The sequence below is a fragment of the Pseudophryne corroboree genome, chromosome 11 (genome assembly GCF_028390025.1).
Source record: "Pseudophryne corroboree isolate aPseCor3 chromosome 11, aPseCor3.hap2, whole genome shotgun sequence".
NCBI classification, from domain to species: domain Eukaryota; kingdom Metazoa; phylum Chordata; class Amphibia; order Anura; family Myobatrachidae; genus Pseudophryne; species Pseudophryne corroboree.
This window is the reverse complement of record NC_086454.1, coordinates 97034752-97062638: the sequence shown is the minus strand read 5'-3', so window position 1 is coordinate 97062638 and position 27887 is coordinate 97034752. Positions and strand designations below refer to the sequence as shown.

General features: G+C 49.9%; 1 protein-coding gene across 2 annotated transcripts in view; it reads left to right on the top strand.

Annotated features, from left to right (window-relative positions):
- Positions 1-27887, top strand: part of DDB2 (damage specific DNA binding protein 2) — a 46386-nt gene that overhangs the window by 5028 nt on the left and 13471 nt on the right. The window contains exon 2 of one of the 2 annotated variants that reach the window (XM_063944639.1): positions 15268-15405. The exons of the other annotated variant lie outside the window; for it this stretch is intronic. Coding sequence (XP_063800709.1) covers positions 15403-15405 — 3 coding nt within the window. The 5' untranslated portion in view covers positions 15268-15402. The remainder of the gene's footprint in view (positions 1-15267; positions 15406-27887) is intronic. 2 annotated transcript variants of the gene reach the window in all.

Here is a 27887-nt window from a genome sequence, read left to right as displayed (position 1 = left end):
GAATACTGTATAAACATTACCATCATATTTGGAAAATATATGTATCTTGGTGTGAGTCCAAGAAGTTTCCTACGGTGGAGTTTCAACTGGGAGGGTTTCTCCTCTTCCTGCAAGCAGGTGTGGATATGGACCTGAGGTTGGGATCCGTAATGGTCCAGATTTCGGCCCTATCCATTTTCTTCCAGAAACCGTTGGCTTCCCTCCCGGAGGTTCAAACATTTTTTTGAAAGGGGTTCTGCACATCCAGCCTCCCTTTGTGCCACCTACGGCACCATGGGATCTTAACGTGGTGCTGCAGTTTCTCCAGTCAGATTGGTTCGAGCCTCTACAGGAGGTAGAGGTCAAGTATCTCACATGGAAGGCTGTCTCTTTGTTGGCCTTAGCTTCTGCTAGACGTATGTCGGAGCTGGGGGCTTTGTCTTGTAAGAGCCCCTACTTGATCTTCCATGAAGATAGAGCTGAGCTCCGGACACGTCAGCAGTTCCTTCCGAAGGTTGTGTCGGCATTACATGTCAACCAACCTTTCTCTTACGTCCTGGAGGATGCTGGGGTCCATATTAGTACCATGGGGTATAGACTGGTCCACCAGGAGCCATTGGCACTTTAAGAATTTAATAGTATGGGCTGGCTCCTCCCTCTATGCCCCTCCTACCAGACTCAGTTTAGAAAATGTGCCCGGAGGAGCCGGTCACAGCTAGGGGTGCTCTACAGAGTTCTCTTGGTAAAGAGTATTTTTCTTCCTTTTTCAGGCTTTTTTTATTTTACAGGGAGGCTGTTGGCGACAGCCTCCCTGCAGCGTGGGACTGGGTGGGTGGAGCAGTGTCCGCCCTGCGGGGTCTTGAGCCACTGCTCCCGCTGACTGGACGTTGGCTCCAGAGGGGTCTGTTCGCCCCGGCAGCCAGCCGCCCTCAGGAGCTGAAGAGTGGCGAGTGAGTCACTGTCCCCCCTTGCAAGCGGGGGGGGACAGTGTGAAGAGGGCGGCTACAGGGTCAGGAGCGCGGTCTTACCTGCGCTCCTGGAAGGCTCAGCGGTACCTTGGTGCGGCGCTGGTAGGGAGCGCCCTGGGCCAGCTCCGGACCCTACACTGGTCGTTTCAGGCATGTCTGGGTCTGCGGATCCAGGTCAGCACAATCCTCCGGGTCAGTATAATCCTCATGTGAGCAGGAAGACAGCGCCATTGAAGGGAACGGAGCTTCTCCTCAGAGCGGACCCAGCAGCATTCAGCGCCATTTTTCCTGCCTGCAGTCACGGTTCATTGGATCCAGGTCCCTCCCAGAGCGTTCTTCAGCAGTCTGTAGGGGCTGTAGAAGGGAGGGGAGGCTGCTTAAAGGCTGTGTCACCTATTAAGGGACACAGTCAGCGCTGGGAAGGGACTCCCTTTACCTGAAAAGCGCTGTGTGTGTGGGTTGGCTCCAATCTCTGTGTCTCTCTGCCATATTTGGGGGGGAAACTCTGTCTATATAATACCCTGTGTGTTTGTGGGGTGTTTAGAGAGTGTGTGACAACATGTCTAGGGACACTGTTTCATATGCTGCAGAGGGTTTGTCTTCCCAGGAAGACTCCATTCCAGGTAATCAGGATTGCACCGTTTTAGCACAGATCCCAGCTAGAGAGCCAGAATGGTTAATCTCTCTGAGGGGGACTATTTCTCAGATTTCTGATAGGGTTGCTAGGACTGAGCATGCCACTCAGGTCCTCCAGTCCTCTATGGTGGTATGGTCTGATTCTGCCTCCTCGTGGTCCCCTGCGGTTCATTCTCATAAAAGTGCGCTTGGAATTATGCAGGATGACACGGACACCGACTCTGACGCTGCAGACGGTGATGGGGATGTGTTGCGGGGGACGGCATCACTTGCCAAGGGGGTGCAGTTGATGATTGAGGCTGTTAGGGATGTTTTACACATTTCGGACACGGCTCCGGAACAGGTGGAGGAGGCCTTCTTTACGGATAATAAGAAGCCCCCCCTCACCTTCCCGGCATCCAAAAAATTGAATGCTATCTTTGAAAAGGCATGGGAAACTCCGGAAAAGAAATTCCAGATTCCCAAGAGGGTCTTGGTGGCTTTTCCCTTCCCAGAGGAAGATAGGAAGAGATGGGAGTCCCCGCCGATAGTCGACGCCTCTGTATCCAGGCTGTCCATAGCAGGTGGTTTTACCGGTCCCGGGATCTACCGTGTTAAAGGACCCGGCAGATCGCAAGGTGGATGCTACGCTGAAATCCATTTACACGGCTTCAGGGGCTTTATTGCGGCCTACTATAGCCTGTGCTTGGATTGCTAAAGCTATTGCCAGGTGGTCAATCACTCTGCAGGAGGAATCGACTACGAAGGACAAAGTTGACGTTTATTTATTTTTACGTAATATTCAGGATTCTAGTGTTCACTCTAGGAGTGAAAAGGGGCAGGGCGGCCGGACTCCGGGGGCACGTGCGCGTCCGAAATGGGGGCGCGGCCACGCAAATTAGGGGGGGTGGCCACGCCGACGTCATTTTAGGAGGCGGTGCGGCCCACAGACGCTACTATAGAGAGCGTCTGTGGCCGGCGACGTCACTGTTGGGGGCGTGCCCAGCACCTCCGTCGGTGCTGGGCTTCCCCCAGCCCTCTCCCAATGCGTGAATGGATGCCGCGCGCATGCGCACGGCATCTATACACGCCGGGAGGGCAGGGAGCGGGCGGCTGTTCTAGCAGGTCGCCGCAAAAGGGGCAGGGCGGGTTTTGCCTGCTTAAAAACGGGCAGGGCGCGGCGCCCTGCTAAAACAGCCTAGAGTGAACACTAGGATTCTGCAGGGTTCCTGATGGATTCCATGGCTGCAGGGATTCCATGGCTGCAGGGATCTCCTCCATGTCCGTCTCGGCTCGCAGAGGTCTCTGGCTGCGCAACTGGTCTGTGGATGCGGAATCCAGGAAGTGTGTGGAGGGCCTACCATACAAGGCTCAGGCGCTCTTTTTGGGGAGGCGCTGGATGCGTGGATTGCCTCGGCTACCGCCGGTAAATCTCCTTTTCTCCCCTCAGCTGCAGCGGCTACGAAGAAGCCTTTTTCATCTACCACGTCACAATCCTTTCGGCCCGCGAGGCCTAGAAAGAATAAGCCTTCGAACACCTTCAGAGGTGGTTGTGCCAAAGGAAAGAAACCTGCTCCCGCAGGTTCCCAGGCCCAGAAGCCTGCTTCTGATAACCCCAAGTCCTCCGCAAGACGGTGGACCGCTAGGCCTGGAGGAAGGTCAGGTGGGGGCAAGACTCCGGCAGTTCAGCCATGTCTGAGTGTCGTCGGGTCTGGACCCCTGAGTTCTGGATATAGTGTCCAGAGGGTACAGACTGGAGTTTCAAGATCCCCCGCCTCACCGTTTCTTCAAGTCAGGCTTGCCAGCCCTGCTGGCAGACAGGACAATTCTTCTGGAGGCCATCAGAAAATTGGTGATGTCAGAGGTCATTGTTCCGGTCCCACTTCAGCAGCGGAACAAGAGTTATTATTCGAACCTTTTCGTGGTACCGAAACCGGATGGTTCGGTACGGCCTATTTTAAACTTAAAATCTTTGAATCCTTATCTCAGGGAGTTCAAAGTCAAGATGGAATCTCTGAGAGCTCTCATCTTAGGACTGTCGGAGGGGGAGTTCCTGGTGTCCCTGGACATCAAGGATGCTTACCTCCACATTCCCATTTGGGTGCTGCATCAAGCATATCTCCGGTTTGCGCTGATGGACTATCACTATCAGTTTCAGGCGCTACCGTTTGGCCTCTCCACAGCACCACGGTGATGGCGGAGATGATGGTTCTCCTCCGCAAACAGGGGGTGAACATAATTCCATATCTGGACGATCTCCTGATCAAGACGTCGTCCAGGGAGAGGTTGTCGCTTTCCATCGAGCTCACGACGCGGCTGCTCAGGAGGCACGGTTGGATCCTAAACCTTCCAAAGTCTCATCTGGAGCCGACAAGGCGGCTGTCTTTTTCCTGGGAATGATCCTCGTCACGGAAGTGCAGAGGGTATTTCTCCTGGTGAAGAAAGCGTTGGTGATTCAAGCAATGGTCCGGGAGGTCCTAAAGCCTGCCCGGGTATCGGTTCATCAATGCATATGCCTTCTGGGGAAGATGGTTGCTGCCTACGAGGCTCTGCAGTACGGCAGGTTTCATGCTCAACCCTTTCAGCTGGACCTATTGGAACAGTGGTCGGGCTCTCAGCTACACATGCACAAGAGGATACGCCTGTCTCCGAAAGCCAGGATTTCACTCCTCTGGTGGCTACAACTTCCACACCTTCTGGAAGGAAGAAGGTTCGGAATTCAAGACTGGATCCTTTTAACCACAGACGCGAGTCTAAGAGGTTGGGGAGCAGTCGCTCTGGGGGAGACCTTACAGGGACGATGGTCGGATCAAGAGTTGCTTCTCCCAATAAACATCCTGGAACTCAGGGCAGTTTACAACGCCCTTCTGCAAGCAGCACACCTTCTACAGGATCGGGCTGTTCAGGTGCAGTCTGACAATGTGACCACAGTGGCCTACATAAACCGACCAGGCGGAACGAAGAGCAGAGCTGCCTTGGCAGAGGTGTCAAAAATCCTCATCTGGGCAGAAAGGCACGATGTCGGCAATCTTCATTCCAGGCGTAGACATCTGGGAAGCAGACTTCTTCAGCAGACACTATCTCCATCCAGTGGAGTGGGGCCTCCATCCGGAGGTGTTCGAGGAGGTAAACTGTTGGTGGGGGGTTCCTCACATAGACATGATAGCTTCCCACCTCAACAAGAAGCTACGGAGGTACTGTTCCAGGTCAAGAAACTCACAGGCAGTGGCAGTGGACGCACTGGTAACACCGTGGGTGTTCAAGTCAGTGTATGTGTTCCCTCCACTTCCTCTGATACCAAAGGTTCTTCAGCTCGTGAGAAGAACAAAGGTTCTGGCAATACTCATTGCTCCGGACTGGCCAAGGAGGGCTTGGTATGCTGATCTGCTGGATCTTCTGCTGGAAGATCCATGGCCTTTACCTCTTTGGGAGGATCTGCTTCTACAGGTGCCGTCCGCTTATCTTGACTTACCGCGGCTTCGTTTGACGGCATGGCGGTTGAACGCCAGATCCTAGCTCGGAAGGGTATCCCGAGTGAGGTCATTCCTACCCTGATACAGGCCAGGAAGGGGGTAATGTCTAAGCATTTCCATCACATTTGGAAGAAATATGTTTCTTGGTGTGAGGCCAAGAAGTTTCCGGCGGTGGAGTTTCAACTTGGACGTTTTCTCCTTTTCCTGCAAGCAGGGGTGGATATGGGACTGAGACTGGGCTCCATCAAGGTCCAGATCTCTGCTTTGTCTATCTTCTTCCAAAAACAATTGGCTGTTCGTCCTGAGGTTCAGACCTTTTTGAAAGGGGTTCTGCACATCCAGCCTCCCTTTGTGGCGCCTACGGCTCCATGGGATCTTGATGTGGTGTTGCAGTTTTTGCAATCTGCTTGGTTTGAGCCTCTACAGGAGTTTGATCTCAAGTTTCTCACGTGGAAGGCGGTTACCTTGTTGGCCTTGGCTTCTGCACGACGCGTGTCGGAATTTGGGGCTTTATCTTGTAAAAGCCCCTATCTGATCTTCCATGAGGACAGGACTGAACTTCGGACTCGTCCGCAGTTCCTACCTAAGGTTGTCTGCTTTCCACATTAACCAACCTATTGTGGTGCCACTGGCTACTGACTTCTCAATTGCTTCAAAGGCCTTGGATGTAGTGAGGACTTTGAAGATTTACGTGAAGAGGACGGCTCGTCATAGGAAAAGTGACTCTCTCTATTTGTCCTCTATGATCCAAAGAAAATTGGATTTCCTGCTTCTAAGCAGTCAATTTCACGCTGGATCAGGTTCACTATCCAGCTTGCTTATTCCACGGCAGGATTGCTTTGTCCGAATTCCGTAAAGGCCCACTCTACTCGTAAAGTGGGCTCTTCCTGGGCGGCTGCTCGGGGTGTCTCGGCGGTGCAACTCTGCCGAGCAGCTACTTGGTCTGGGTCAAACACGTTTGCCAAGTTTTACAGGTTCGATACTTTGGCCTCTGATGACCTCAAATTTGGTCAAGCAGTGTTGCAGGAGCCTCCGCGCTCTCCCTCCCGTTCTGGGAGCTTTGGTACATCCCCATGGTACTAATATGGACCCCAGCATCCTCTAGGACGTAAGAGAAAATAGGAATTTGGTTACCTACCGGTAAATCCTTTTCTCGTAGTCCGTAGAGGATGCTGGGCGCCCGCCCAGCGCTGCATTTTCCTACATTGGTTTTCTGGTTCAGTGTTACCTGGTTCCTAGGTAAGTTCTGCGTTATTTACTGTTTCAGCTGTTGCTGAAGTTATTCCGGCATGTTAGCCGGATTTTCACGTTTGTGTGAGCTGGTATGAATCTCGCCACTATCTGTGTAATTCCTTCTCTCGAAATATGTCGTCTCCTCGGGCACAGTTTCTAAACGGAGTCTGGTAGGAGGGGCATAGAGGGAGGAGCCAGCCCACACTATTAAACTCTCTTAAAGTGCCAACGGCTCCTGTTGGACTCGTCTATACCCCATGGTACTAATATGGACCACAGCATCGTCTACGGACAACGAGAAAAGGATTTAACGGTAGGTAACCAAAATCCTATTATTGTGGTGCCAGTTGCTACTGACTCCTCAATTTCATCAAAGTCCTTGGATGTTGTAAGGGCTCTGAAAATCTCTGTGAAGAGTACTACTCGTCACAGAAAATCGGACTCTCTGTTTGTCCTGTATGATCCCAAGAAACTTGGGTGTCCTGTTTCTAAGCAGACGATCTCTTGCTGGATCAGGTTCACTATCTCGGCACGCGTATTCTACGGCAGGATTGCCGTGTCCTACGTCTGTTAAGGCCCACTCTCTACTCGTAAGGTGGATTCAGCAGGCTCATTCTGCGGCTGGATTGCCGCATCCAAAATCAGTAAAAGCCCATTCCACAAGGAAAGTGGGCTCTTCTTGGGCGGCTGCCCGGGGTGTCTCGGCTTTACAGCTTTGCCGAGCAGCTACTTGATTGGGGTCAAACACTTTTGCAAGGTTCTAAAAGTTCGATACCTTGGCCACTGAGGACCTGAAGTTTGGTCAGTCAGTTCTGCAGGAGCCTCCGCGCTCTCCCTCCCGTTCTGGGAGCTTTGGTACATCCCCATGGTACTAATGTGGACCCCAGCATCCTCTAGGACGTAAGAGAAAATAGGATTTTAATTACCTACCATAAATCCTTTTCTCGTAGTCCGTAGAGGATGCTGGGTGCCCGCCCAGTGCTTCGTGCTCCTGCAGTGGTTACTTTGTTCAGTACTGCTTTGTTCTTGGTTTAGTACTGTTTTGTTACTTGGTTAAGTGTTATTGTTCAGCTGTTGCTGATGTTTCAAACTAGTTAGCTTGGTTTGCCCTGTATGTGTGAGCTGGTGTGAATCTCACCACTATCTGTAAAATTCTCTCTCAAAGTTGTCAGTCTCCTTGGGCACAGTTTCTAGACTGTCTGGTAGGAGGGGCATAGAGGGAGGAGCCAGCCCACACTGTTAAACTCTTAAAGTAACAATGGCTCCTAGTGGAACCGTTTATACCCCATGGTACTAATGTGGACCCCAGCATCCTCTACGTACTACGAGAAAAGGATTTACCGGTAGGTAATTAAAATCCTATTTTTATGGGCCACTTGTTGGAGCTGTCATGGAGAGGACCCTTTGTTTATCCACCTTCACTTTCCATACATCTGCAATAAATTTCTCCTCTGGTATTCTTTAGTACATGTGTTTTCAGCATCCCATTCTTTACATTACTTGCCAGAAAGGTGGGAGCAGCTGATATTGGATTATTTGACTGGATATTGCATTGTTTTATTCCCTTAGGTATCCTGTAATATCTTGGTGGCTTTAGGCAGAGGTGTAAAACTTTTATTCCCATAGCAACATTTTTAAGTGACCCCCGGCCTAATGCTTCTGTCTAGAGCAGGGGTGGCCGGACCTTTGGATTCTGGGCTCTACTTCTTGTTCACTTACTTTACCGGTGATCTCCCAGCGTCAAATAACACCAATAGTAACGCTCACATTTAAAAAATAGCATTAATAATGATGCCATCAAATAACAGCACCAATAATAATGCACACATTTGAAAATGGCATTAAGAATGACAACATCAAATAACCCCCCCTCTGTGCAAATCCCCCTCTTAGCAGATCCCCCCCCTCTTGTGAAGATACCCCGCTTCCACTCCCCTGCATAATAGCCCCTTGTACAACACCCTCCTCCGTGCAAATAATCCCCCATTTTGCAGATCCCCCCCCCCCCTTGTGAAGAAACCCCCCTTTGCGTAACTTACCTCGCAAGTTGTCACGCTGCCTAGCTTCAGTCCTCCCTCTCCCCACAGTTACACTCCCGCTTTCACGCTGCATGGCCTCCCGCTGGCTGCCTCTCCTGTTGTCGCCGGCTGGATCAAACTGGATCCAACTAACACCCAGGCTCCTCACATCGCAGGTGACATCATTACGTCCCCCGCGCACCCTGCATCCCTGGGAACTGTGAAGAGAAGCAGTGGCGGCAGGCTCCTTTACAGTTATTTTCTGTTAAGTCTGTCGCGAGCTACTGGCGCATGCTCTGCGAGCTACTGGTAGATTGCGATCTACCTTTTGGCCACCTCTGATCTAGAGGAACACCTCTACATAGCAGTTGTTCATGTCATGCCCCGTTGTATTGCCCCAGTTCATTTTATGCCCTATTTCTCTATCGTCCTAGTGGATGCTGGGGTTCCTGAAAGGACCATGGGGAATAGCGGCTCCGCAGGAGACAGGGCACAAAAAGTAAAGCTTTAGGATCAGGTGGTGTGCACTGGCTCCTCCCCCTATGACCCTCCTCCAAGCCTCAGTTAGATTTTTGTGCCCGGCCGAGAAGGGTGCAATCTAGGTGGCTCTCCTAAAGAGCTGCTTAGAAAAGTTTAGCTTAGGTTTTTTATTTTACAGTGAGTCCTGCTGGCAACAGGATCACTGCAACGAGGGACTTAGGGGAGAAGAAGTGAACTCACCTGCGTGCAGGATGGATTGGCTTCTTTGGCTACTGGACATTAGCTCCAGAGGGACGATCACAGGTACAGCCTGGATGGTCACCGGAGCCTCGCCGCCGGCCCCCTTGCAGATGCTGAAAAGAGAAGAAGGTCCAGAATCGGCGGCAGAAGACTCCTCAGTCTTCTTAAGGTAGCGCACAGCACTGCAGCTGTGCGCCATTGCTCTCAGCACACTTCACACGGCAGTCACTGAGGGTGCAGGGCGCTGGGAGGGGGGCGCCCTGGGAGGCAATGTAAACCTATTTTTTGGCAAAAAATACCTCACATATAGCCTCCGGGGGCTATATGGAGATATTTAACCCCTGCCAGAATCCGTTGAAGAGCGGGAGACGAGCCCACCGAAAAAGGGGCGGGGCCTATCTCCTCAGCACACAGCGCCATTTTCCCTCACAGAAAGGCTGGAGGGAAGGCTCCCAGGCTCTCCCCTGCACTGCACTACAGAAACAGGGTTAAAACAGAGAGGGGGGGCACTAATTTGGCGTTAGAAATATATATAAAAAGATGCTATAAGGGAAAACACTTATATAAGGTTGTCCCTATATAATTATAGCGTTTTTTGGTGTGTGCTGGCAAACTCTCCCTCTGTCTCTCCAAAGGGCTAGTGGGTCCTGTCCTCTATCAGAGCATTCCCTGTGTGTGTGCTGTGTGTCGGTACGTGTGTGTCGACATGTATGAGGACGATGTTGGTGAGGAGGCGGAGCAATTGCCTGTAATGGTGATGTCACTCTCTAGGGAGTCGACACCGGAATGGATGGCTTATTTAGGGAATTACGTGATAATGTCAACACGCTGCAAGGTCGGTTGACGACATGAGACGGCCGACAAACAATTAGTACCGGTCCAGACGTCTCAAAAACACCGTCAGGGGTTTTAAAACGCCCGTTTACCTTAGTCGGTCGACACAGACACGGACACTGAATCCAGTGTCGACGGTGAATAAACAAACGTATTCCTTATTAGGGCCACACGTTAAGGGCAATGAAGGAGGTGTTACATATTTCTGATACTACAAGTACCACAAAAGAGGGTATTATGTGGGATGTGAAAAAACTACCTGTAGTTTTTCCTGAATCAGATAAATTAAATGAAGTGTGTGATGATGCGTGGGTTTCCCCCGATAGAAAATTATTGGCGGTATACCCTTTCCCGCCAGAAGTTAGGGCGCGTTGGGAAACACCCCTTAGGGTGGATAAGGCGCTCACACGCTTATCAAAACAAGTGGCGGTACCGTCTATAGATAGGGCCGTCCTCAAGGAGCCAGCTGACAGGAGACTGGAAAATATCATATAAAAGTATATACACACATACTGGTGTTTATACTGCGACCAGCGATCGCCTCAGCCTGGATGTGCAGAGCTGGGGTGGCTTGGTCGGATTCCCTGACTAAAAATATTGATACCCTTGACAGGGACAGTATTTTATTGACTATAGAGCATTTAAAGGATGCATTTCTATATATGCGAGATGCACAGAGGGATATTTGCACTCTGGCATCAAGAGTAAGTGCGATGTCCATATCTGCCAGAAGATGTTTATGGACACGACAGTGGTCAGGTGATGCAGATTCCAAACGGCACAAAGGTGTATTGCCGTATAAAGGAAGAGGAGTTATTTGGGGTCGGTCCATCGGACCTGGTGGCCACGGCAACTGCTGGAAAATCCACCGTTTTTACCCTAAGTCACATCTCTGCAGAAAAAGACACCGTCTTTTCAGCCTCAGTCCTTTCGTCCCTATAAGAGTCATATTTGCCCAGGGATAGAGGAAAGGGAAGAAGACTGCAGCAGGCAGCCCATTCCCAGGAACAGAAGCCTTCCACCGCTTCTGCCAAGCTCTCAGCATGATGCTGGGACCGTACAGGACCCCTGGATCCTACAAGTAGTATCCCAGGGGTACAGATTGGAATGTCGAAACGTTTCCCCCTCGCAGGCTCCTGAAGTCTGCTTTACCAAGGTATCCCTCCGACAAGGAGGCAGTATGGGAAAAAATTCACAAGCTGTATTCCCAGCAGGTGATAATCAAATTACCCCTCCTACAACAAGGAAAGGGGTATTATTCCACACTATATTGTGGTACTGAAGCCAGAAGGCTAGGTGAGACCTATTCTAAATCTAAAAAAATTTGAACACTTACAAAGGTTCAAATCAAGATGGAGTCACTCAGAGCAGTGATAACGAACCAGGAAGAAGGGGACTATATAGTGTCCCGGGACATCAGGGATGCTTACCTCCATGTCCCAAATTTGCCCTTCTCACTAAGGGTACCTCAGGTTCGTGGTATAGAACTGTCACTGTCAGTTTCAGACGCTGCCGTTTGGATTGTCCACGGCACCCCGGGTCTTTACCAAGGTAATGGCCGAAATGATGATTCTTCTTCGAAGAAAAGGCGTCTTAATTACCCCTTACTTGGACGATCTCCTGATAAGGGCAAAGTCCAGGGAACAGTTGGAGGTCGGAGTAGCACTATCTCGGATACTGCTACAACAGCACGGATGGATTCTAAATATTCCAAAATCGCAGCTGATCCTGACGACACGTCTGCTGTGCCTAGGGATGATTCTGGACACAGTCCAGAAAAAGGTGTTTCTCCCGGAAGAGAAAGCCAGGGAGTTATCCGAGCTAGTCAAGAACCTCCTAAAACCAGGAAAAGTGTCAGTGCATCATTGCACAAGGGTCCTGGTAAAAATGGTGGCTTCCTACGAAGCAATTCCATTCGGCAGATTTCACGCAAGAACTTTTCAGTGGGATCTGCTGGACAAATGGTCCGGATCGCATCTTCAGATGCATCAGCGGATAACCCTATATCCAAGGACAAGGGTGTCTCTCCTGTGGTGGTTACAGAGTGCTCATCTTCTAGAGGGCCGCAGATTCGGCATTCAGGATTGGATGCTGGTGACCACGGAGGCCAGCCCGAGAGGCTGGGGAGCAGTCACACAAGGAGAAAATTTCCAGGGAGTGTGATCAAGTCTGGAGACTTTTCTCCACATAAATATACTGGAGCTAAGGGTAAATTTATAATGCTCTAAGCTTAGCAAGACCTCTGCTTCAAGGTCAGCCGGTATTGATCCAGTGGGAAAAACATCACGGCAGTCGCCCACGTAAACAGACAGGGCGGCACAAGAAGCAGGAGGGCAATGGCAAAAACTGCAAGGACTTTTCGCTGGGCGGAAAATCATGTGATAGCACTGTCAGCAGTGTTTCATTCCGGGAGTGGAAACTGGGAAGCAGACTTCCTCAGCAGGCACGACCTCCACCCGGGAGAGTGGAAACTTCATCGGGAAGTTTTTCCACATGATTGTGAACCGTTGGGAAATACCAAAGGTGGACATGATGGCGTCCCGTCTGAACAAAAAACGGGACAGGTATTGCGCCAGATCAAGAGACCCTCAGGCAATAGCTGTGGACGTTCTGGTAACACCGTGGGTGTACCAGTCGGTGTATGTGTTCCCTCCTCTGCTTCTCATACCTAAGGTACTGAGAATTATAAGACGTAGAGGAGTAAGAACTATACTCATGGCTCCGGATTGGCCAAGAAGGACTTGGTACCCGGAACTTCAAGAGATGCTCACAGAGGACTTATGGCCTCTGCCGCTAAGAAGGGACTTGCTTCAGCAAGTACCATGTCTGTTCCAAGACTTACCGCAGCTGCGTTTGACGGCATGGCGGTGGAACGCCGGATCCTAGGGGAAAAAGGCATTCCGGAAGAGGTCATTCCTACCCTGGTCAAAGCCAGGAAGGAGGTGACCGCACAACATTATCACCACATGTGGCGAAAATATGTTGCGTGGTGTGAGGCCAGGAAGGCCCCACGAAGAAATTTCAACTCGGTCGATTCCTGCATTTCCTGCAAACAGGAGTGTCTATGGGCCTCAAATTGGGGCCCATTAAGGTTCAAATTTCGGCCCTGTCGATTTTCTTCCAGAAAGAATTGGCTTCAGTTCCTGAAGTCCAGAAGTTTGTCAAGGGAGTATTGCATATACAACCCCCTTTTGTGCCTCCAGTGGCACTGTGGGATCTCAACGTAGTTCTGGGATTCCTCAAATCACATTGGTTTAAAACCAGTCAAATCTGTGGATTTGAAGCATCTCACATGAAAAGTGACCATGCTCTTGGCCCTGGCCTGGGCCAGGCGAGTGTCAAATTGGTGGGTTTTTTTTTTCTCAATAAAGCCCATATCTGTTTGTCCATTCGGACAGGGCAGAGCTGCGGACTCGTCCCCAGTTCTCTCCCTAAGGTGGTGTCAGTGTTTCACCTGAACCAGCTTATTGTGGTGCCTTGCGCCTACTAGGGACTTGGAGGACTCCAAGTTGCTGGATGTTGTCAGGGCCCTGAAAGTATAGGTTCCAGGACGGCTGGAGTCAGGAAAACTGACTTGCTGTTATCCTGTATGCACCCAACAAACTGGGTGCTCTTGCTTCTAAGCAGACTATTGCTAGTTGGATGTGTAATACAATTCAGCTTGCACATTCTGTGGCAGGCCTGCCACAGCCAAAATATGTAAATGCCCATTCCACAAGGAAGGTGGGCTCATCTTGGGCGGCTGCCCGAGGGGTCTCGGCTTTACAACTTTGCCGAGCGGCTATTTAGTCAGGGGCAAACACGTTTGTAAAATCCTACAAATTTGATACCCTGGCTAAGGAGGACCTGGAGTTCTCTCATTCGGTGCTGCAGAGTCATCCGCACTCTCCCGCCCGTTTGGGAGCTTTGGTATAATCCCCATGGTCCTTTCAGGAACCCCAGCATCCACTAGGACGATAGAGAAAATAAGAATTTACTTACCGATAATTCTATTTCTCGGAGTCCGTAGTGGATGCTGGGCGCCCATCCCAAGTGCGGATTATCTGCATTACTTGTACATAGTTACAAAAATCGGGTTATTATTGTTGTGAGCCATCTTTTCAGAGGCTCCGCTGTTATCATACTGTTAACTGGGTTCAGATCACAGGTTGTACAGTGTGATTGGTGTGGCTGGTATGAGTCTTACCCGGGATTCAAAATCCTTCCTTATTGTGTACGCTCGTCCGGGCACAGTATCCTAACTGAGGCTTGGAGGAGGGTCATAGGGGGAGGAGCCAGTGCACACCACCTGATCCTAAAGCTTTACTTTTTGTGCCCTGTCTCCTGCGGAGCCGCTATTCCCCATGGTCCTTTCAGGAACCCCAGCATCCACTACGGACTCCGAGAAATAGAATTATCGGTAAGTAAATTCTTATTTTAAGTTTATGCCCCATAGTAGACAACTATTATGGACGTATAACAGCAAAGATGACAAGAAGGGGTACTCCTATGTGTTGTGCACTATGAGACTTTTATGTATATCCTTGAGAACGTAAGCTCTTGAGCAGGGCCCTCATCCGTCCTGTGCCTATCCTGCTTTCATAGGCCCTACACACGTAAAGACCTAACTGACGATATGAATGTTCTCATTCATATCGTTCAGTGTACGGCCTCGCGCTCGTTCATTGTCTGTGCCGGGTCGCTTATACATGCATGCCAATATGGACAATCTCGTCCATATTAGCACGCACAGCTGTGGAGCCGGGTGACAGGGGGAGTGAAGAAACTTCACAGCCCCCCCCCTCCCTCCCCCCCAACACTAGTACGCAACCCCTTTCTTTCTTTTCTTTCTTTCTTTTCTTTCTTTCTTTTCTTTCTTTCTTTCTTTCTTTCTTTCTTTCTTTCTTTCCTTCCTTCCTTCCTTCCTTCCTTCCTTCCTTCCTTCCTTCCTTCCTTCCTTCCTTCCTTCCTTCCTTCCTTCCTTCCTTCCTTCCTTCCTTCCTTCCTTCCTTCCTTCCTTCCTTCCTTTCGTTTTGTGAATATACCTTTGGTTGTAATCGGTAGCACCCCCTGACAATATACAATTCTACCAGTATTAAATACCAGGGCACTGACCGCCAACTTATTTGATGTATATAAGTTTACCTATAGTGTGCAGATTAACCTCCGCTTTCTGTAGACACCCCTGCAAGTGCTAAAGGCATCCCAGGTTGCCACGGCACGCAGTTTGAGAACCAGAGGTATATACTGTATGCAGGGTTGGATTGGATTGGACTGTGCCCTTTAATTATACGTAAATTATACATGTTACATGATACTGCACAAGACTATGGGGTATTTTCTACAGTGCATCTGGTACATTATCATGCATGCACTAGCAGTGTTTACTATATACTAGTGGAAACCGGACAAAATTAACTGTTATTTTTTTTCTTCTTTTCTTTAAAGGATAAACTTGTCAAGTAGCAAATGTAAACTTGCCTGTGCACACTTCTCCCATAGACTTTACATGTGAACTTTGCTGCTCCGCAATGCCCGAACAATTTTCCCAATCTAACTTTTGTCTTTGACTAGCACCTCTACATGGTAAGACCTTTAATTTGATTCCCCAACCATATTTTTGTGTTCACTCGTTCTCTCGAAATAGGTCTCACAGTAAGCAACCTTATGGAATTTATATATATTTATCAAGGGGCCCCAGCCCATGTACTCTGTAATGGTTAGGCAAACCAAAGTGGTGTCTGGCCACACCCCTTCTAGAGACCAGCCACACCCGAAAACACGGGCCCCTATAACTGCATTACCCCAGGGGGCCCTTCATGCCACTGACTGTGTATAGAGAGAATGGATTTGTCAAAAATACATGTCCTTTGTAGATATATTGGTTACCAGTCTAGTATAGAACCTATAGCCCTCTTCTCCACCAATTAATGTAAAACACACTTTTTATTTTATCCTTTAAAATATTCCAACATATATAGCAAGCAAAAAAATCCAATTTAAGTATGCAAATGTGAATTGAAACTTGTCAGATCTGTCATAACGAGTCTCCTTTTCTTTGAAATGATGGAAGTTATAATGAGTGAGGGGCTATTCTCTATTTGCAATATAGTATTAGGGGGGTCTATACCGGCAGTGTGGCGAGTGCAAAAGAGCACCTTGCGGGCTCGCTGCGGGCATGGTGGCGCGCTACATGCTATTTATTAATGCAAATGAACCCCTTGTGGGCATTGTGGCGCATTACAAACTATTTATCCTCAATGTAAAAGAGCCCCTTGCGGGTACGGTGGCGCACTACACGCTATTTATTCTAAATGCAAAAGAGCCCCTTGCGGGCACGGTGGCACACTACACTCTATTTATTCTCAATGTAAAAGAGCCCCTCTGCTACGTGGGACTGAGGGCAGAGAAGCAGCCCTACTCACTAGAAGATAGGTCCTGCTTCTTAGGCTACTGGACACCATTAGCTCCAGAGGGATCGTACACAGGAACGCTCCCTTGGTCGTCCGATCCCGGAGCCGCGCCGCCGTCCCCTCGCAGAGCCAGAAGACAGAAGCCGGCGTGAGAAGCAAGAAGACTTCGAAATCGGCGGCAGAAGACTCCTGTCTTCATATGAGGTAGCGCACAGCACTGCAGCTGTGCGCCATTGCTCCCACACTAAACCCACACACTCCGGTCACTGTAGGGTGCAGGGCGCAGGGGGGGGGGGGTGCCCTGGGCAGCAATTAGGTACCTCTTGGCAAAAGCAGCATATATACAGTTGGGCACTGTATATATGCATGAGCCCCCGCTATTATTTTTACACAAAACGCGGGACAGAAGCCTGCCGCTGAGGGGGCGGGGCTTCTTCCTCAGCACTCACCAGCGCCATTTTCTCTCCACACCTCCGCTGAGAGGAAGCTCCCCAGGCTCTCCCCTGCAGAATCACGGTAGAAAGAGGGTAAAAAGAGAGGGGGGGGGGGGCACATAAATTTGGCGCAAAAACAGTATATACAGCAGCTACTGGGTTAACACTAAGTTACTGTGTGACTCCTGGGTAATATAGCGCTGGGGTGTGTGCTGGCATACTCTCTCTCTGTCTCTCCAAAAGGCCTTGTGGGGGAACTGTCTTCAAATAGAGCATCCCCTGTGTGTGTGGTGTGTCGGTACGCTTGTGTCTGCATGTTTGACGAGGAAGGCTATGTGGAAACAGAGCGGGCACAAATGAATGTGTGGTCGCCGCCGACACCCGATTGGATGGATATGTGGAAGGTTTTAAATGATCATGTTAATTCCTTGCATAAAAGGTTGGATAAAGCTGAAGCCTTGGGACAGTCAGGGTCTCAACCCATGCCTGATCCTACAGCGCAGAGGCCGTCAGGGTCTCAAAAGCGCCCACTATCCCAAATTGTTGACACAGATATCGACACGGATTCTGACTCCAGTGTCGATGGCGATGATGCTAAGTTACAGCCTAAAATGGCTAAAGCCATCCGCTACATGATTATAGCAATGAAAGATGTGTTACACATCACAGAGGAAACCCCAGTCCCTGACAAGAGGGTTTATATGTATGGGGAAAAAAGGGAAGAGGTTACCTTTGCCCCTTCACATGAGTTAAATGAGTTATGTGAAAAGGCTTGGGAATCTCCAGATAAGAAACTGCAGATTTCCAAACGGATGCTTATGGTGTATCCTTTCCCGCCAACGGACAGGTTACGCTGGGAATCTTCCCCTAGGGTAGATAAAGCTTTAACACGCTTATCCAAGAGGGTAGCCCTGCCGTCACAGGATACGGCCACCCTAAAAGATGCTGCGGATAGAAAGCAGGAGGGTATCCTAAAGTCCATTTATACACATTCAGGTACCCTACTAAGGCCGGCAATTGCGTTGGCCTGGATGTGTAGTGCTGTAGCAGCATGGACAGATACCTTATCTGAGGAACTTGATACCTTGGACAAGGATACTATAATACTGACCCTGGGGCATATAAAAGACGCTGTCCTATATATGAGAGATGCCCAAAGAGACATTAGCCTACTGGGCTCTAGAATAAATGCAATGTCGATTTCTGCCAGAAGGGTCCTGTGGACTCGGCAATGGACAGGCGATGCCGACTCAAAAAGGCACATGGAGGTTTTACCTTACAAGGGTGAGGAATTGTTTGGGGACGGTCTCTCGGACGTGGTCTCCACAGCTACGGCTGGAAAGTCAAATTTTTTGCCATACATTCCCTCAACACCTAAGAAAGCACCGTATTACCAAATGCAGTCCTTTCGATCACAAAAAGGCAAGAAAGTCCGAGGTGTGTCCTTTCTTGCCAGAGGCAGGGGTAGAGGAAAGAAGCTGCACAATACAGCTAGTTCCCAGGAACAGAAGTCCTCCCCGGCTTCAACAAAATCCACCGCATGACGTTGGGGCTCCACAGGCGGAGCCAGGCCCGGTGGAGGCGCGTCTCCGAAATTTCAGCCACAAGTGGGTTCACTCACAGGTGGATCCCTGGGCTATAGAGATTGTGTCTCAGGGATACAAGCTGGAATTCGAAGTGATGCCCCCTCACTGTTACCTCAAATCGGCCCTGCCAGCTTCCCCCATAGAGAGGGAAATAGTGTTAGCTGCAATTCACAAATTGTATCTCCAGCAGGTGGTGGTAAAGGTTCCCCTCCTTCAACAGGGAAGGGGTTACTATTCGACAAAGTGTTTGGTACCGAAACCGGACGGTTCGGTCAGACCCATATTGAATTTAAAATCATTGCAAGCCTGGAGGAGGGGGATTTTATGGTGTCTCTGGACATAAAGGATGCTTACCTTCATGTCCCCATTTATCCACCTCATCAGGAGTACCTCAGATTTGTGGTACAGGATTGTCATTACCAATTCCAGACGTTGCCGTTTGGTCTCTCCACAGCACCAAGAATATTTACCAAGGTAATGGCAGAAATGATGGTGCTCCTGCGAAAGCAAGGAGTCACAATTATCCCATACTTGGACGATCTCCTCATAAAGGCGAGGTCCAGAGAGCAGTTGCTGATCAGTGTAGCACGCTCTCGGGAAGTGTTACAACAGCACGGCTGGATTCTGAATATTCCAAAGTCGCAGCTGATTCCTACGACGCGTCTGCCCTTCCTGGGCATGATTCTGGACACAGACCAGAAGAAGGTTTTTCTCCCGACGGAGAAGGCGCAGGAGCTCATGACACTGGTCAGAGACCTCTTAAAACCAAAACAGGTGTCGGTGCAACACTGCACGAGAGTCCTGGGAAAGATGGTGGCATCATACGAGGCCATTCCCTTCGGCAGGTTCCATGCGAGGACCTTTCAATGGGATCTGTTGGACAAGTGGTCCGGATCGCATCTACAGAAGCATCGGCTGATCACCCTATCCCCCAGGGCCAGGGTGTCTCTTCTGTGGTGGCTGCAGAGTGCTCACCTTCTCAAGGGCCGCAGATTCGGCATTCAGGACTGGGTCCTGGTGACCACGGATGCAAGCCTCCGAGGGTGGGGGGCAGTCACACAGGGAAGAAATTTCCAGGGTCTGTGGTCAAGTCAGGAGACTTGCCTTCACATCAATATCCTGGAACGAAGGGCCATATACAACGCCCTAAGTCAAGCGGAGACCCTGCTTCGCAACCAATCGGTGCTGATTCAATCAGACAACATCACCACAGTGGCTCATGTAAACCGCCAAGGCGGCACAAGGAGCAGGGTGGCGATGGCGGAAGCCACCAGAATTCTTCGATGGGCGGAGAATCACGTACGAGCACTGTCAGCAGTGTTCATTCCGGGAGTGGACAACTGGGAAGCAGACTTCCTCAGCAGGCACGACCTCCACCCAGGAGAGTGGGGACTTCATCAAGAGGTCTTCACGCAGATTGCAAGGCGATGGGAACTGCCACAGGTGGACATGATGGCATCCCGCCTCAACAAAAAGCTACAGAGGTATTGCCCCAGGTCAAGAGACCCTCAGGCGATAGCTGTAGACGCACTAGTGACACCGTGGGTGTTCCAGTCGGTTTAGGTGTTTCCTCCTCTTCCTCTCATACCCAAGGTACTGAGAATCATAAGAAAAAGAGGAGTGAGAACAATACTCATTGTTCCGGATTGGCCAAGAAGGACTTGGTATCCAGAGCTACAAGAAATGCTCAGAGGACCCATGGCCTCTACCTCTAAGACAGGACTTGTTGCAACAAAGGCCCTGTCTGTTCCAAGACTTACCGCGGCTGCGTTTGACGGCATGGCGGTTGAACGCCGGATCGTAGCAGAAAAAGGCATTCCGGATGAGGTTATTCCTACGCTGATAAAGGCTAGGAACGACGTGACGGCTAAACATTATCACCGTATATGGCGAAAATATGTTGCTTGGTGTGAGGCCAGGAATGCCCCTACAGAGGAATTCCAGCTGGGCCGTTTCCTTCACTTCCTACAGTCGGGAGTGACTTTGGGCCTAAAATTGGGGTCCATTAAGATCCAGATTTCGGCCCTATCCATTTTCTTTCAAAAAGAACTGGCTTCTCTTCCTGAAGTTCAGACGTTTGTAAAGGGAGTGCTGCATATTCAGCCCCCGTTTGTGCCTCCAGTGGCACCTTGGGATCTTAACGTGGTGTTGAGTTTCCTGAAATTACACTGGTTTGAGCCACTTAAAACCGTGGAGTTAAAATATCTCACGTGGAAGGTGGTCATGCTATAAGCCTTGGCGGCTTTGTCACATAAAAGCCCCTATCTGGTTTTCCATATGGACAGGGCAGAATTGCGGACTCGTCCGCAATTTCTGCCAAAAGTGGTGTCATCTTTTCATATGAACCATCCTATTGTGGTGCCTGTGGCTTCTCGTGACTTGGAGGATTCCGAGTTACTGGATGTAGTCAGGGCTTTGAAGATTTATGTAGCCAGAATGGCTAGAGTCAGGAAAACTGAGTCGCTGTTTATCCTGTATGCATCCAACAAGCTGGGTGCTCCTGCTTCTGTAACACGATTCAGCAGGCTCATTCTGCGGCTGGATTGCCGCTTCCAAAATCAGTAAAAGCCCACTCCACAAGGAAGGTGGGCTCTTCTTGGGCGGCTGCCCAACTTTGCGGTCAGCGGTGAGGTTACTTTCGGTCAACCGCTGACCGCAAAGTTCCCACCATTGGCTACAATGGAGCGCATAGGCGCTGCATTGTATCTCTGCCGTGTGCTGCCTGACAGACACTACAGGAGCACACAGCCAGTTAGGAGAGTGCCACGACGTGGCGCTCCCTGATTGGCTCAAGGGACCCTCTTTGACAGGAGTCAGGGGGGGTCCTGGCAGTCGGGGAAAGGGGTCCCATGTGTAAACATGGGACCCCTTTCAGTGCGTGGTCGGGTTTCCGTTTTATTATTTTGCCAAGTACGTGGATCATACAAAGGTCTGATTCTACACTGGATTATGTGAGTATAATTTTTTTCACAGGTACCCCAAGGATTCTACATGGAGAAGAGGACCGAGCCTCGTGGGAACATAGGTATGTATGTATGTATGGAGGTGTGCATGTATGTAATAAACTTATACTTTCACGGTGTGTGTGTCCTGTTTTTAATGGGGGTATTTTTTTAGTAGTAGTACTACAGGTACCAGCGGGACCGGTTTTCCACCGCATGCTGGTACTTGTGGTTCTCCAAGTACCAGCTTGTGGGGGAGGCTTGCTGGGACTTGTAGTACATCTACTAAAAACAATATTCACATTTCTCTGACGTCCTAGTGGATGCTGGGGACTCCGTCAGGACCATGGGGATTAGCGGCTCCGCAGGAGATAGGGCACAAAACTAAAGCTTTAGGATCAGGTGGTGTGTACTGGCTCCTCCCCCTATGACCCCCCTCCAAGCCTCAGTTAGGTTTTTGTGCCCGTCCGAGCAGGGTGCAATCTAGGTGGCTCTCTTAAGGAGCTGCTTAGAAAAAGTTTTTAGGTTTCTTATTTTCAGTGAGTCCTGCTGGCAACAGGCTCACTGCATCGAGGGACTTAGGGGAGAGAAGTTCAACTCACCTGCGTGCAGGATGGATTGGCTTCTTAGGCTACTGGACACCATTAGCTCCAGAGGGAGTCGGAACACAGGTCTCACCCTGGGGTTCGTCCCGGAGCCGCGCCGCCGACCCCCCTTGCAGATGCTGAAGATTGAAGGTCCAGAAACCGGCGGCAGAAGGCTTTTCAGTCTTCATGAAGGTAGCGCACAGCACTGCAGCTGTGCGCCATTGTTGTCACACACTTCACACCAACGGTCACGGAGGGTGCAGGGCGTTGCTGGGGGCACCCTGGGCAGCAATGTATAATACCTTATTCTGGCTAAAAATACATCACATAGCCCCTGGAGGCTATATGGATGTATTTAACCCCTGCCAGGTCTCAGAAAAACGGGAGAAGAAGCCCGCCGAAAAGGGGGCGGGGCCTATTCTCCTCAGCACACAGCGCCATTTTCCCTCACAGAAAGGCTGGTGGGAAGGCTCCCAGGCTCTCCCCTGCACTGCACTACAGAAACAGGGTTAAAACAGAGAGGGGGGGCACTTATTTGGCGATATGTATATATATATTAAAATGCTATAAGGGAAAAACACTTATATAAAGGTTGTCCCTGTATAATATATAGCGTTTTTGGTGTGTGCTGGCAAACTCTCCCTCTGTCTCCCCAAAGGGCTAGTGGGGTCCTGTCCTCTATCAGAGCATTCCCTGTGTGTGTGCTGTGTGTCGGTACTTGTGTGTCGACATGTATGAGGACGATGTTGGTGAGGAGGCGGAGCAATTGCCGGTAATGGTGATGTCACTCTCTAGGGAGTCGACACCGGAATGGATGGCTTATTTAAGGAATTACGTGATAATGTCAACACGCTGCAAGGTCGGTTGACGACATGAGACGGCCGGCAAACCAATTAGTATCTGTCCAGGCGTCTAAAACACCGTCAGGGGCGTTAAAACGTCCTTTTACCTCAGTCGGTCGACACAGACACGGACACTGACTCCAGTGTCGACGGTGAAGAAACAAACGTATTTTCCTTTAGGGCCACACGTTACTTGTTAAGGGCAATGAAGGAGATGTTACATATTTCTGATACTACAAGTACCACAAAAAAGGGTATTATGTGGAGTGTGAAAAAACTACATGTGGTTTTTCCTGAATCAGATAAATTAAATGAAGTGTGTGATGATGCGTGGGTTTCCCCCGATAGAAAATTATTGGCGGTATACCTTTTCCCGCCAGAAGTTATGGCGCGTTGGGAAACACACCTTAGGGTGGATAAGGCGCTCACACGCTTATAAAAACAAGTGGCGTTACCGTCTCCAGATACGGACGCCCTCAAAGAGCCAACTGATAGGAGGTTGGAAAATATCCTAAAAAGTATATACACACATACTGGTGTTATACTGCGACCAGCGATCGCCTCAGCCTGGATGGGCAGCGCTGGGGTGGCTTGGTCGGATTCCCTGACTGGAAATATTGATACCCTTGACAGGGACAGTATTTTATTGACTATAGAGCATTTAAAAGATGCATTTCTATATATGCGAAACTCTGGCATCAAGAGTAAGTGCGATGTCCATATCTGCCAGACGATGTTTCTGGACACGACAGTGGTCAGGTGATGCAGATTCCAAACGGCACATGGAAGTATTGCCGTATAAAGGGGAGGAGTTATTTGGGGTCGGTCCATCGGACCTGGTGGCCACGGCAACAGCTAGAAAATCCACCTTTTTTACCCCAAGTCACATCTCAGCAGAAAAAGACATAGTCTTTTCAGCCTCAGTCCTTTCGTCCCCATAATATCTGCTCAGGGATAGAGGTAAGGGAAGAAGACTGCAGCAGGCAGCCCATTCCCAGGAACAGAAGCCTTCCACCGCTTCTGCCAAGTCCTCAGCATGACGCTGGGGCCGTACAAACAGGTGCGGTGGGGGGTCGTCTCAAGAGTTTCAGCACGCAGTGGGCTCACTCGCAAGTGGACCCCTGGATCCTACAAGTAGTATCCCAGGGGTACAGATTGGAAATTCGAGACGTCTCCCCCTCGCAGGTTCCTGAAGTTTGCTTTACCAACGTCTACCTCCGACAGGGAGGCAGTATTGGAAACAATTCACAAGCTGTATTCCCAGCAGGTGATAATCAAAGTACCCCTCCTACAACAAGTAAAGGGGTATTATTCCACACTATATTGTGGTACTGAAGCCAGACGGCTCGGTGAGACCTATTCTAAATGGAGTCACTCAGAGCAGTGATAGCGAACCAGGAAGAAGGGGACTATATGGTGTCCCTGGACATCAAGGATGCTTACCTCCATGTCCAAATTTGCCCTTCTCACAAAGGGTACCTCAGGTTCATGGTACAAAACTGTCACTATCAGTTTCAGACGCTGCCGTTTGGATTGTCCACGGCACCCCGGGTCTTTACCAAGGTAATGGCCGAAATGATGATTCTTCTTCAAAGATAAGGCGTCTTAATTATCCCTTACTTGGACGATCTCCTGATAAGGGCAAGGTCCAGAGAACAGTTGGAGGTCGGAGTAGCACTATCTCAAGTAGTTCTACGACAGCACGGGTGGATTCTAAATATTCCAAAATCGCAGCTGTCTCCGACGACACGTCTGCTGTCCCTAGGGATGATTCTGGACACAGTCCAGAAAAAGGTGTTTCTCCCGGAGGAGAAAGCCAGGGAGTTATCCGAGCTAGTCAGGAACCTCCAAAAACCAGGAAAAGTGTCAGTGCATCATTGCACAAGGGTCCTGGGAAAAATGGTGGCTTCTTACGAAGCGATTCCATTCGGCAGATTTCACGCAAGAACTTTTCAGTGGGATCTGCTGGACAAATGGTCCGGATCGCATCTTCAGATGCATCAGCGGATAACCCTGTCTCCAAGGACAAGGGTGTCTCTTCTGTGGTGGCTGCAGAGTGCTCATCTACTAAAGTGCCACAGTTATGCATTCAGGACTGGGTCCTGGTGACCACGGATTCCAGCTTGAAAGGCTGGGGAGCAGTCACACAGGGAAAAAATTTCCAGGGAGTGTGATCAAGTCTGGGGACTTCTCTCCGCATAAATATACTGGAGCTAAGAGCAATTTACAATGCTCTAAGCTTAGCAAGACCTCTGCTTCAAGGTCAGCCGTTATTGATCCAGTGGGACAACATCACGGCAGTCACCCACGTAAACAGACAGGGCGGCACAAGAAGCAGGAGGACAATGGCAGAAACTGCAAGGATTCTTTGCTGGGCGGAAAATCATGTGATAGCACTGTCAGCAGTTTTCATTCCGGGAGTGGACAACTGGGAAGCAGACTTCCTCAGCACGACCTCCACCCGGGAGAGTGGGGACTTCATCGAGAAGTTGTTTCCACATGATTGTGCACCGTTGGGAAAGACCAAAGGTGGACATGATGGCGTCCCGCCTGAACAAAAAACTGGACAGGTTTTGCGCCAGGTCAAGAGACCCTCAGGAAATAGCTGTGGACGTTCTGGTAACACCATGGGTGTACCAGTCGGTGTATGTGTTCCCTCCTCTGCTTCTCATACCAAAGGTACTGAGAATTATAAGACGTAGAGGAGTAAGAACTATACTCGTGGCTCCGGATGGGCCAAGAAGGACTTGGTACCCGGAACTTCATGAGATGCTCACAGAGGACTCAGGGCCTCTGCCGATAAGAAGGGACTTGCTTCAGCAAGTACCATGTCTGTTCCAAGACTTACCGCGGGTGCGTTTGACGGCATGGCGGTTGAACGCCGGATCCTAAGGAAAAAAAAAAAAAAAGGCATTCCGGAAGAGGTCATTCCTACCCTGGTCAAAGCCAGGAAGGAGGTGACCGCACAACATTATCACCACATGTGGCGAAAATATGTTGCGTGGTGTGAGGCCAGGAAGGCCCCACGAAGAAATTTCAACTCGGTCGATTCCTGCATTTCCTGCAAACAGGAGTGTCTATGGGCCTCAAATTGGGGTCCATTAAGGTTCAAATTTCGGCCCTGTCGATTTTCTTCCAGAAAGAATTGGCTTCAGTTCCTGAAGTCCAGAAATTTGACAAGGGAGTACTGCATATACAACCCCCTTTTGTGCCTCCAGTGGCACTGTGGGATCTCAACGTTGTCCTGGGATTCCTCAAATCACATTGGTTTAAACCGCTCAAATCTGTGGATTTGAAATATCTCACATGGAAAGTGACCATGATGTTGGCCCTGGCCTCGGCCAGGCGAGTGTCAGAATTGGCGGCTTTGTCTCACAAAAGCCCATATCTGATTGTCCATTCGGACAGGGCAGAGCTGCGGACTCGTCCCCAGTTTCTCCCTAAGGTGGTGTCAGCGTTTCATCTGAACCAGCTTATTGTGGTACCTGCGGCTACTAGAGACTTGGAGGACTCCAAGTTGCTAGATGTTGTCAGGGCCCTGAAAATATAGATTCCAGGACGGCTGGAGTCAGGAAAACTGACTTGCTGTTATCCTGTATGCACCCAAAAAACTGGGTGCTCTTGCTTCTAAGCAGACGATTGCTAGTTGAATGTGTAGTACAATTCAGCTTGCACATTCTGTGTCAGGACTGCCACAGCCAAAATATATAAATGCCCATTCCACAAGGAAGGTGGGCTCATCTTGGGCGACTGCCCGAGGGGTCTCGGCTTTACAACTTTGCCGAGCTGCTACTTGGTCAGGGGTACACCCTGGCTGAGGAGGACCTGGAGTTCTCTCACTCGGTGCTGCAGAGTCATCCGCACTCTCCCGCCCGTTTGGGAGCTTTGGTATAATCCCCATGGTCCTGACGGAGTCCCCAGCATCCACTTAGGACGTCAGAGAAAATAAGATTTTACTTACCGATAAATCTATTTCTCGTAGTCCGTAGTGGATGCTGGGCGCCCATCCCAAGTGCGGATTGTCTGCAATACTTGTACATAGTTATTGTTACAAAAAAATCGGGTTGTTATTGTTGTGAGCCGTCTGTTCAGAGGCTCCTACGTTTGTCATGCTGTTAACTGGGTTTAGATCACAAGTTATACGGTGTGATTGGTGTGGCTGGTATGAGTCTTACCCGGGATTCAATATCCTTCCTTATTGTGTACGCTCGTCCGGGCACAGTATCCTAACTGAGGCTTGGAGGGGGGTCATAGGGGGAGGAGCCAGTACACACCACCTGATCCTAAAGCTTTAGTTTTGTGCCCTGTCTCCTGCGGAGCCGCTAATCCCCATGGTCCTGACGGAGTCCCCAGCATCCACTACGGACTACGAGAAATAGATTTATCGGTAAGTAAAATCTTATTTTTTTTCAAAAGGCTATCAGCCCCCCATCCGCCGCCCTTGGATGGGGGAAGACAGCCTCGGTCTTCACCCCTGGCCCTTGGGTGGCTGGAGGGGGGGGACCCCTTGATTTAAGGGGTTCCCACTCCTCCAGGGTACCCCGGCCAGGGGTGACTAGTTGGGTATGTAATGCCAGGGCCGCAGGGACCAATATAAAAGTGTCCCCCGGCTGTAGCATTATGTACCTGGCTAGTGGAGCCCGGTGCTGGTTTCAAAAATACGGGGGACCCCTACGCTTTTTGTCCCCCGTATTTTTGGAACCAGGACCAGGCGCAGAGCCCGAGGCTGGTTGATGAAATATGGGGGAACCTCTGTCATTTTTTTCCCCCCATATTTTTTCAACCAGGACCGGCTCAAAGAGCCCGAGGCTGGTTGTGCAAAACTCGGCAGCTTAGTGAATGATCGTATCAGGATTCAAAAAGTTGCAGTAAAATGCACCCGATACCATTCGAGTTCAAACACCCTTCAAAACGGCAAAAACACGAATCTTTGTAAATATACCTCTCTCTCTCTCTCTCTCTCTCTCTCTCTCTCTCTCTCTCTCTCTCTCTCTGTCTCTCTCTGTCTCTCTCTGTCTCTCTCTGTCTCTGTGAAATAGTGGCCATTGGGATAAAGCTCTATAAGCTTAGCATTCCGGAGACTGGTAAATTCAGCAGTACAGAAGCCCCCCATAAGACCCATCAGAGATATCTGCGGTGATCCATCCATAGTATATCTGGCGTATACTCTAATATTCGCAGGTACCCCCCCAAAAACAAACATATAATGATAAATGTGTCTGTCGCCTATACAGCTGTCTTTCCAACTTGACTATTTTCAACCA